Source organism: Miscanthus floridulus, chromosome 1 (genome assembly GCF_019320115.1).
Source record: "Miscanthus floridulus cultivar M001 chromosome 1, ASM1932011v1, whole genome shotgun sequence".
Classification (NCBI taxonomy): Eukaryota; Viridiplantae; Streptophyta; class Magnoliopsida; order Poales; family Poaceae; genus Miscanthus; species Miscanthus floridulus.
The window spans coordinates 5,686,073-5,698,042 of NC_089580.1; the positions used below are offsets into that span (position 1 = coordinate 5,686,073).

Consider the following 11,970-nt stretch of genomic DNA (forward strand, 5'->3'; position numbering starts at 1 on the left):
TCGCTCCCAGTCGTCCCCGACCGTGTCGGTCGGGAAAGAGCAGCGAGCAGAGGTCCTGCCGTATTCTCGGTCGGAGAAAGGGGGTCGGAGTCGGACTGCGGTCCCACCACGGCCAGGCCTTCTAGTCGCACCTCCGATCAGATCTCCTGGCCGGAGGTGCCGATCGGGGACCGGATTGTGGTCTTGACCTGTCATTGTGTATCTGGGCCGGCCCAGGCAAGTGCTGTCGCTGCGCCACCTGTTGGGCCGAGTTTTGCAGGGAAGCGGGTCCATTGGGGACCCCGGGTTTATGAACCCGACATTATTATTATTGTCGTCATCATCATTACAAAGTTGTGTGATTTATATAAAGATTAACTTCCATGTGGTCTTCTAACACATCAAATCGAATAGGGTTTTCATTTGGGGAAAAATCAAATGGTGCTAGCTTGAACTTTCAACGTTTAGTGTAGCACTTGAAAGTTGAAATTAGTTGTATTTGAACCAGTGTTAATGCAAGGTTTATAAGAGTTTTATAGGTGTTAAATAAACTAACATGGCATAGTATAAAGATTAACTTTTAGATCAATCTCAATAGTTATATTTCTACACAATTTTCAACATCCGTGAGTCTTATGAAATCCAAAAACCCAAAATCCTAAACCCAATCCCGCCTACGTCAGTCACAAAAAAAAAAACCGCCTACGTCGTGTCAGAAAATTTTGGCGGTATCCGCCGGCTACCCAAGATCTCCCTAGGCCTAGACCCTAGCGCCTTCACGACCGTCCGATCGAACGCCAACGGCTCCCCCTATTCGCGCTGCGCACTAGAAACGCCCCGGGTTCCATTTCCTCCCCCTCGGCCCCTTCCAAAAAGCAGCAAGCAAGAAACCCCCACCACCGCCGCCGCGAGCTGCAACTGCAACGGTTGGAGGCCGCCGGGCTGCCGCGGGAATCGGTGTCAAATCCTCCAGGTCGCCGTGAGATCCGAAGGGAGACGATTGGAGGTTTGGTTTAGTCTCCGCACCACGCCAATTCAGAGTTCTTGATTTTTTTTCCGATTAGCTGTAAATTTGCGAGCTTGCGTCTAGAATGCGGCTGAACAAAACAAACCCAACCCATTTTCTCCGATGACGAGTAAATTTGCTTGGTTTGTCGACGGTCGACTGATTTGGTTCTTCCGATATGCTCTAGTTATTGCGTTCTTGGGGTTTCCGTCGAGTAGCTACTAGTTAGTGCTTCTCTCCTCTTACCAATCCAATCGAATATCCTCCTCTTCTTTTTTATGTAAAAGGAATCTCGTCTTCTTTTTCTCAAGGGAGAACAAAGCTCATGTCTTTGTTAAATTTGAAGCCATTTCACAAGTTCATTCATGCCGTAGAGGGTTTCCCAAAAATAATTTCAGCAACAAAAATAACCGCTTTTATTGCGGGGAGTAGTTTCAAGAATCAAGATTTACCCGTGTGCGTGTAGCGTTTCTGTTCGTGGGTCTCATTTCCTCCTTTCATCCATATCGAGTTCATCATTTCATTGATTGTTGCTCTGTACAGTTCAGGGATGCCGCCGAGAGGAAGGAAACACTGGTGCAAGCTGTGCAGGAAAAGCTTCACATCATACATGTCGCTCGGGGGCCACATGAATCTTCACAGCAGCAAACGCAAGCAAAAGAAGCTGTCAAGCACCGCGCCTAGCCTTGCCAACACCAGAGGTGGTGCCGGTGGGTATGGCCTCTGGGAGAGGCGACACAGTACCTGGTTGCTGTGTGATTCCAGCGACGACGAGTACCTGACACCGGTCCCCAAGACAGAATGCCAACTGTGCTTCAAGGCCCGTGGTGCACTGGGGATGCACATGCGAGCACACATTCGACGCGAGAGGAAGATGGTGGCAGAGGAGGTGCCAAGAGAGAGCGATGGATACTGTGATCACAATGTCCCTGTGTCTACCCCAGTGACCTTGACGTATGGGATGGAGGAGGTGAATGCTTTACGTGTTCTGATGACGATCTCAGGGCATTCTGGCATGGACACAGCTTATGAGCATTGCGGTGAGGATTATGAGATGGATGGCAACTTGGCCTACCTAGAGCAGAAGAGTGAGATGGAGCTGGATTACTCTGGTCACCGCCAAACTGGGGATGCTGAGTTGATGCCAGAGAGCTGTATCTCTGATGTGAAGCTGAAGTTCATCAGTCTTTCGCATGTGTTGAAGGCGACAGCAAGCCACGACTGCAAGCTCTGCGGCAAGGTCTTCACATCCAGCAAAGGATTGGCAAGCCACAAGAAGTTTCACAAAGTTCATGATCATGAAAAGGTTGCAGCATCACCCAACTCTGCAATGCCTGAAACAGGAAAGCAGCTGCTTGAAGTGGATAGCCAGTTGCTCTGTCTCGACCTTTCAGGTCTCAGTGACAGGAATCACAGCGGCAGGAGTCCAAGGTCTGAACTTACTCCATGGTGGACCAAAAGAGGCTTGCTTCTGTATCAGTCCGTTGACAAAAAACTATAGCTTAGCTACTAATGTGGAGGATATTGATGCCATGAATGCCTTGGACAGATTTACTTAGTAGTAGTGCTCTGGTATTAGAAATGATCATTGTTCTTATCTGTAGCACTGCAGTTCTGTTCCTCAACACTGAACTGTGTTCAGTCCAGCGAATTGAGGGCCATGGTCACATTTTTTGGACTTTGGGTTGTACCCTGGGGCGTAGCAGGCTTGTTTCAGGCTTTTGCAAAATCGCAAAGCCTTTTGTTGTCTTTATAACTATGTAGCAACCGAGATGGTTCCGACTTTGTTCAGCTTATTGCCCATTCATCTATTTGGATCGTTTCCAGTATCAAGTATCATCTACAGTAATACGTTCGAATGTTTGTGTCCTGTCGTTGGGTGTTTAACAGGATATGCATGAATGGCTGTTTGAATACCCTCAGGCTTAAAACTAGTTATTATTACGTTATGTAATGTCATGCGTGTGCCTTGATTATACGGTGTGCTAGTCTGAATTTCTGGTTTGTATATCCTTTCACCTTGGGTGCTTCTGCAGTTGCCTTGCCAGACTGCGAGCTTATGCAATGGACACTGAGCCACACTGCAGCCAACTTTGATGCCAAGCACCGTAAGTGTTAAGTCTTAAAAAACTACCACATCCTGGGTTCGCAACAAGGATGGAGCATGTGCCATGCCAGGTCCATCATGCAGCATTTTTTGTTCTCATACACAGATGTGCTAACGATTATTAAAGAAAGTTTGATTGTCCAGTGAAAGTGAAGGCCAGGGTCTCGTTGTTGGTTTTTCCCTAGGGCAAGGAGGCCCTTTCAGATTATTGCAAACTTGCAATGGTTCTGTCCCTCTGTAGTAAATGAGACGCTCGTGAATTTGTTCTGTCCATTGGCTCATTACTACTCATTCTTATCTTTCATTTGGAATGGTCACTATCTAGTACGTAAGTATCCTGCAGTAATGCAAATGATATTTATTTTGATTTTTCGTGGTATTACGAGTATGACATGGTATGCATGAGTGACTGTTTCTCCATGGTGGCTTCACTGCTTTTCTCTCTGTCCCTTTCAGCAGCTTTTGTACCCATGATAACATGTTACCACTATCCAACTGCCAAACTATATATGACAACGCCTCTGTAAGTCTGTATCAGCATGTATAGCACTGAAGAAATTCAGAGGCACATGAAGCTGAGAATTATTACTAAAGAAATCTGGGACGCTGCATCGATATGGCACGGGCATTCAAGAACTCTGCACACTTGGCATCCCTACTGGCATCGAAATAGATGAAGTCCTCCTCGCATATGTCAACAAAATCAATTATGAAGTCGTTGTCACAGATAGAACCTTTACTCACGTTACTTTTGCAAGCCATGCTCTCAAAGGCAATGTCACGCCCAATGTACTTCTCTAGATCTGGATGGATAATCTTTGCCCCTTCGTTCTCACAGTAATAACAGCGACCTTTTGCAAAAAGAAGAAGAAGAAGAAAAACAGTTATCAGTTCAATCATCTGTGAAAAGAAAAGGTTATCGTCACCGCCCTGGAAGCCGAACCCAACACCTGATGCCGCAGCGCCGTCCACGTCCGCACCGCCGAGCGTTTCATCTTCGGAGACGCTGACGACCTCTGCGACTCCCTCTTGCCTGACTGAACTGCAGGGTCCTCCCGTCACCGACCAAGAAAACGTGACACCGCAACGACCACGCCTCGCTAAGGAGCGTCGCTTCCGCTGGGGGCGAGTCTACTCCAGGCGGCCATGTGTCCTCCCCCCACATCGGAAGCAGGCACAGCCGGCGGGCAGCACCCAGGTGGTTCGCTTCCGCCCTGGGCTTGTCTACTCCAGACGCTGCGCCCGCGGAACACCCACCAACTGCTCGCGCAGTCGACGCATGACAGATGGACTTCACCAGCAGCAACCGGGCCAGACCAGCGCTTGTCACACCAACACCCCGGAGGTACTCGCCGACGCTGGTCAGAGCTCAACGCACACTGCAGCGACGGTGTCACAGTTCCTATTGGGGATCTCACGACCCCTGCCTCAACCCATTTTGCAGGGTCCAGGGCGCCAGCCCAGCCCGCCACAGCGACGCAAGAGGCCAACGGTCCCGGCACGCAGGAGCGTGCGCATTGCAGCCAAGATCTGGCCGAGGGGGACACCCAGGCGAAGGCCAGACAAGTGCTCATGAAAAGGCTCGGCATCCTCGACGTCCAAGGCCTCAACCATGACGAGGCGATGCTGCGCTACTTCAACCTGTTCAAGGGACCGCTCGACGACGACACTGTCAAGGCGCTGACGGCACTGTGTGGCCTCGACGCAGCGGCAATGCTGACCACCACCAGCGCCTAGATATCTACTGTGTTGCAGGGGTAGGTTTTTAGACGATGTTAGTAATCGTGCACCGCAACGTGAGCTCAGGGAGCTCCGCATCTTTTGTGCTTGTCCAGCTATGGTGTTTGGGCGGGGCGACAGCCAGTCGTCTCCCCATCAAACTACTTGGACCCCCCATCTCGCAGTTAGCTGTAGCTTTACCTCTGTGAGCAGCAAACTTTTGCTTTGTTTCGCTCTGCCGACGGCCGGCTTTCAGATGTATCGGCGTTTTCACCTTGCAACTCTCTTGAATATATGCATCCGTGTCATTAGCTTACTGCAAATTGCCAGTTCAGAGGAGCTGGGTGGCGCCATTCTTGCCTCCTTCCTTAGAGCATTTTTAAAAAGGGACCACTTGTTTTCCTTATGGCACAATTGAATTGCAACATACTTAACTGGAACGTCAGGGGCTTGAATGACGGAGCACGACAGGACTACGTGTGCGAGTTAGTGAGAACCACTGCTGCAACTGTTGTATGTCTACAGAAAACAAAGATGCAGGTGATGGATCAAAATGTGGTACGAAGAACAGTCGGAGCGAAATTTGTAAACTCCTATACGGTGATACCGGCGGAACAGACTCGAGGGGGCGTCTTCCTTGCAGTGAATGAAGACTTCTTCGACCTCTCCGACATTGTATTTACCTCGAACACCATAAATGCGCAGATCAATATGAGGGCCGATGGAACAAGGTGGCAAATTACAGTGGTATACGGCCCGCAGGGAGAGGCAGCTAAACTTCAATTCCTCCAAGAATTGAAGAACATTCCACCGCCGGCCCACAATAGATGGCTCATCCTGGGAGACTTCAATCTCATCTACCAGGCGGAAGACAAAAACAACCCAAACCTAAACCGCCGCCTAATGGGGGCATTTAGAGCGACGATCGATCATTTGAGGCTCAAAGAAATCAAGCTAAATGGGTGCCGCTTCACTTGGAGCAATCAACAGGACAACCCGACGCTCACTAGAATTGACAGACTGCTATGTACCACCGAGTGGGACATGCTCTTCCCCGCGTGTTTCTTACACTCCCTCCCATCACTCATGTCGGACCATACCCCTCTCCTACTACAGGGAGAGCTTGACCACCATCACAGCACGTCCTTCCGATTTGAAAACTACTGGACTAAGATGGAAGGATTTCAAGACCTCGTCCATAATTCTTGGAATAGGCCGGTCGCCTCGGCTCTTCCGCTCAAACGCTTGCATATCAAAATGGCGCGTGTGGTAAAAGCAATCAAGCGTTGGAAGAAAGACAAGATAGGGGATACGAGGATACAACTCGCCATTGTGAAAGAAGTATTGTTGCAACTAGAAGCAGCCCAAGAGCATAGGGCACTCACGGCCATGGAGCTTCACCTATGTCGCCGACTCAAATCCCGTAGCACTGGGCTAGCTGCTATTGAAAAATCAAGAATCAGACAGAGATTGAGGCTAACTTACATCCGATGTGGAGATGCTAACACAAAATTCTTCCACAGTAGAGCCAATGCTCGACAGAGAAAGAATTACATACATTGTCTACATACGGATGGGGGAATTGCAGTGGCCCACCAAGATAAAGAAAAGGTCATACACGATTATTTTAGAAACCACATTGGCTCCGCGGCGCCGAGAGATTCCACAATCAACTGGCAAGCCCTTGGCTACAATCATCAGGATCTTTCTGATCTGGAGGTGCCTTTCTCCCAGGATGAGATAAAAAACATTGTATACTCCATGCCTTCCGACAAAGCGCCGGGACCGGATGGCTTCACGGGCGCCTTCTTCAAAGCTTGTTGGGAAACCATTAAAGAGGATGTTATGGTAGCCATGAACAGCTTATTCACATTGAATGCCCAGGGTTTCGAATGGCTAAATTCGGCTTCCATTATCCTTCTACCCAAAAAAACGGATGCAACAAGAGTTACTGACTTTAGACCCATCAGCCTAGTCCATGGTATTGCAAAGATCTTCTCCAAAGTGTTAGCTAACAGACTTGCCCCCCGACTCAACTCCCTCGTCTCGAACTGCCAGAGCGCATTTATAAAAAGGAGAAGCATCCACGATAATTTTCTGTACGTCCAGAGCGCGGTCAAAAGACTACACAAGCAGAAGATTCCGGCTTTGTTCATGAAACTAGACATCCGCAAAGCCTTTGATACGGTACACTGGGGGCACTTGCTTGAGACGATGCAGGCTCTGGGCTTCGGGCAGCGATGGCGGGAATGGATCTCTATCCTCCTACGTACATCCTCCTCGACACCCATGTTGAATGGGCGACAGGGGGCCACCTTTAGCCATGCCAGAGGCGTCCACCAGGGAGATCCGCTTTCGCCGATGCTATTCATCCTAGCTATGGACCCGCTTCAACGTCTGCTTGACCTAGCAACTCAACAGGGGATTCTCACCCCCTTACCAATCGCGGCGGCTAAATGGAGAACCTCATTGTATGCAGATGATGCCGCCATTTTCATCAGCCCCACAAAAGACGATGTAGAAGCTGTCAAAACCATCCTGCAGGCGTTTGGCACATTCTCGGGACTCCATATTAATCTATAGAAGAGCTCTGTGCATCCAATTGGTTGTGGAAACGTCGACCTAGACCAAGTGCTGTCACCTTTCACCGGTACTAGAGGGGGCTTCCCTTGCAAATATTTGGGCCTACAACTCCATATTAGATCACTGCAAAGGATCCATGTGCAACCTCTAATAGACCGGATTGGGCACAGGCTACCCAAATGGAAAGGAAGATGGCTCAACAGAGCGGGACGCCTTACTCTTGTAACCTCTGTCCTCTCCTCCATGCCAACCTACCACCTGACAGTGTTTCCTCTCGCCGCTTGGGCTAAGAAGAAGATAGATAAAATCAGGAGATCTTTCTTGTGGAAGGGGGAGGAGAATGCAAACGGCGGACACTGCCTAGTTAACTGGCAGACAGTTACCAGACCAAAAGACCTTGGCGGTTTAGGCGTCCCTGACCTGGAGAGATTTGGGCGAGCTCTCCGGTTGCGATGGCTTTGGCAAGAATGGATGGACGATTCCAAGCCTTGGAGCGGCTCGGAGCTCCCATGTTCTGATGATGACCGCCTCCTCTTCAACTCCTCAATTATTATATCATTGGGAGATGGTGCAAAGATAAAGTTTTGGCACCACAGTTGGCTCGATGGACAGACCCCTAAGTATCTAGCCCCGAACTTGTTCCGGCTAGTCTCAAGGACAAACCAAACGGTGCAAAAAGAGCTACGGAACAACAATTGGATGCGTAAGCTAGGGAGGAATATCACCTCGGCTACCCGCATAGAGGAGTTTGTATCCCTCTGGATACGAATACAGGATGTGCACCTACAGCAGGGCGTACAAGACACCATCACCTGGCGTTGGACCAATGATGGGAACTTCTCCACCCGCTCGGCATACATAATCCAATTCAGAGGTTCGCTACCCCCGTTTCGTACGGACTTGATTTGGAAAGCGCATGTGGAGAACAGATGCAAGATCTTCGCCTAGATCTTAGTGCAAGATAAAATTCTAACGGCTCATAACCTACCAAAGAGAGGGTGGCCGCACCAACAACAATGTGTCATGTGCAACGGTCCCTTAGAAACAAGCCTCCACTTATGCCTTTGTTGCCCTTTTGCCAAGGCGGTTTGGGGTCAAATCCTATCGTGGGAAAACTTCACTCAATTGCAACAGCAACTCCTACACCCCACCCACATCAAGTCATGGTGGGAAGAAGCAGCAGCGAAAGTGCCAAGATCTGAGCGTAGGCGGCTCAACGAGGTAGTTATCTACACCTTCTGGAATATATGGAAGGAGAGAAATACGAGAATTTTTGACAACTTGATACTAACGGTGCCGCAAGTATTTTGACAACATGATACTAACGGTGCCGCAAGTAGCCGCAAGGATAAAGGAAGACATACACCAAAGGAAGAGAGCTCTTGAGTACGTTTAGCTCACAGGTGTATGGGGGGAAGGGGGATGAAACCTTAATCTCGTTTGTCTTTGCTTGTACATAAACTTTTTTCCCTATCTTAATTGAAAGGCAGAGCTCCTGCCATTGCGTTCAAAAAAAAAAACTTCATAGCTTGCATACATATATAAGGAAAAAAAAAGAAGGTAAACCACTAACTGCAGCATAGCAAAAATGCAGACAACAACATCTACAGAAAAAGAACACTGGTAACCGGCATTTACGTTAAAAAAAACACTGGTAACCGGCATGTAATAAAATGTGTTCAAGCCTACTAATTCTGAGCATGCTCTGAATGTTTCCTTCGTAGACGAAGCTCTAAAAGGCCAATATATATTTTTTTACTGTCCCAATATATTTTTATACTATTGCTGTTCTCAGATATGTATGCGACATGCTTCATGTGACAATAAAATCAAGGATTGTGGCAATTTGGATGAGTTTGTATGGGTGATGACCACTAGCAACTTGAGAGAATGACGCACTGCCATTGATATTTGGACCCTGGTGTGTTAGTGAATGAATGTAAGTGAAGTAGACCAGTAGTATTTTTATGGTGAGGTGGATTATCACTATGACAACTATGTGCATAGAGGTGACAGGAGTTCTATCCATTCAGATGCCTTATTCTACCCCTTTTCTTTCCTTCAAACATTTTTAGTAATCTGAGTCACCGCTGGCTCACACAAGACATTGTCAAAAAGAACATATGTAAAAGGCTAATAGTATATGTCTTGATGAACATATGACTTGAATATTCAAATGGAAAGAAAGAAAGCATACCAGAATGTCCCGTGACTGTCCAGCAGGACAATTCATCGATGACATCTTCAGCACTGAGCAAAGAACAGTATAGGAACTGTGTCAGGAGAATGCAAATCTCTCGGCCTTGCCAAAAAGTTTTCCTTGGACGCCAAGAGAGTAAGGGGCCATAATGGACGCCAAAAACACGACCAGGGCCTACGTTTGAATTCAGGCCACAGATAACATGAAGCTCATACTCAGGTCCCTATATATGCATATAACATGGTAAAGAAAGAGTCAGTGGTTACTATTCATAATAGTTTTTATAATACTTTAGAACTGGAGTAAGCACAAAACATACCCCAGTTTGCTGTGTGTATTTCTTCAGCATGGCATTAACCTTCCTGCAGACGAAGCTTTCCTCTTCCCTAAAATCTTTCAGAATGCTCGACAGGAACTTGGATGCCCCTGCAGAGAGTACAGGAACTGTTGTCTCAACTGAACCATTGGGAGTGGAACAGTACTCAGACAGCAACTGCACGATGAGCTCCACATCCAACACAAATGGCGCTAAGGGCATCGTGGGAAAGGTTGACACGAAAAAATCTGCAACTGCATCAGGATCCGGGTGCTGTGCTGCGGTGGCTGCAGCCTTGTATGGACTATACAGGCTCCACATAGTTCTCTCAATGTGTCCTTGCTGCCTTGCCATTTCAATTGCTCCCCAGAGATTGACATCGGTTGAGAGCAGATAGCGCATGGCTTGGTGTTCAGACATCATGCGAAAGCAAGTGCGGATGTAAGCAACAAGGCCACGAAGGGAGCGGCATGCGACCAGAACAAGGCTCCTTGAGCAGATCATGGTGGTCACAGAGACAGAGAGCTCTTCTTCTGGCAGTGGGAACATCGCATTGTACCAGAGAGCGTTGAGCACAATGTTGGAGACAGGATCCGTTAAAGGCCCGTAGCAGTGGCCAGCCTTAAGGAGACCCCGGTGGTAGCGCGTGCGCAAGCCATCCGTCGGCAGCATCGCAAGCGCCTTGAGGTAGAATCCATAGATTTTGTGAAGAAGGGTGCTCTGCAGAGGTTCTGTGAGCACAAACGGTGGCTGCTTGTTCTTCTTCTCCTCAAGGAACTGAGGCGGGGTAACTCCAACAAGGCGTCCAAGCTTCCGATGGGGCTTGATCAGCAATCCATTGATATCCTCTCGATGGCTGTGCAAGACAGGCAGCCGCCTTCGGTTGTCAGGAGCTGGCGCAATTGCTCCATGCGAGAAGCGAGGGAGTAGGACCTGTTGACGAGGGCTCTTGGCTTGGGGTGGCAGGCAGCCAAGGCGGCGCACTTGAGGGCAGTCTTGGTGGTCCGGGAGCCGAAGCTGAAGCTCCCTCTGGAGTTGCGGTCCTCCTCGACGAGCCGCACGGCGCAGAGAAGGTTGGCATTGGCCAGGCGGAGATACTCGAGCGCCTCGCAGCCGGGGAGGGCGCGGAAGTAGTAGGTGAGGAATGCGACGAGCGCCACGAGCGACCGCTCGGCGATGGACATGTAGCGGAGGAAGGAGCGAGCCGGCCGGCAGCAGTTCACCTTTCTGGCGCCGTTGATGGCCCGGGAGAGCGCCTTCCGTCGCCGCCTCCTCGCCGCCGTCTTCTCTTTTTTGTTCCCGTCGTCATCGGGCATGGACGTCGACGTCACTGCGGCTGGCTCGCGGCGGTCGGGGACGCGGCGGCTGTAGGAGGAGACGGTGTTGGCGATGATGTTGGAGACGGGGTGTCGGCGAAGCCGACGCAGAGGCCGGCCTTGAAGAGGCGCGGGATCAGCCCTGGCATCTCGTCCAGCAGCGCCGATTTGTTCTGGGAGATGCGCTTCGATCTGTTGCATCTGTAGGGGCGATCAGCGTGGGCACGCCCGCTCAGGCGACGCTTGACACCCATAATGCGGAATTTGGCGTCACTGTGACTTGGCAACCGACAGCCGCGAGGATCTTCTACTTCGTGGCCGGCGCCGGCGGCAAGTTGCTGCCCCGTGGTCTTGAAAACGGACGGAACCCGAGTCCTGACCCGCCCGTTTTTCCACATTTTATCCAGGACGGAAACGGGCCCTGTGGCCCGTACGGAGAAACTGCAAATCGAACCCTTTGGTGTTGAGGAGCAGTATGAGGCAGTAGAAGGCCAATGCCCAAGCCCAATAGCCAATGCTTCGTGGGCTTGCCGATGCATTGTTTTCTTAGTGGGCTTTAAATACCAGTGCTACCTCCAGCTGCGACTGAGATCTGTTAATGGCCAAACAGATCGCTAGGAAGAGAATAAAGGAACAAAAAAAAAAAAAAATCCACCTTCCCTATGTCCTAAAAAACTTCATTTTTGCATTCAAATTTTATCTAAAAAAAATCATCATTATATGATAGGGTATGTAATGAATACA

General features: G+C 49.4%; 1 protein-coding gene and 1 pseudogene across 1 annotated transcript; one reads left to right on the forward strand and one right to left on the reverse strand.

The window, feature by feature from the left end:
• The first annotated feature begins 864 nt into the window (after nt 1-864).
• On the forward strand, nt 865-2,676 carry LOC136471694 (uncharacterized). Its single transcript, XM_066469441.1, has 2 exons — nt 865-985; nt 1,529-2,676. The coding sequence occupies exon 2, from the start codon at nt 1,536-1,538 to the stop codon at nt 2,484-2,486; it is 951 nt and encodes a 316-aa protein (XP_066325538.1). The 5' UTR covers nt 865-985; nt 1,529-1,535; the 3' UTR covers nt 2,487-2,676.
• An 898-nt stretch (nt 2,677-3,574) lies between these two features.
• Nucleotides 3,575-11,624, reverse strand: LOC136451498 (uncharacterized; annotated as a pseudogene).
• Nucleotides 11,625-11,970: the final 346 nt, after the last annotated feature.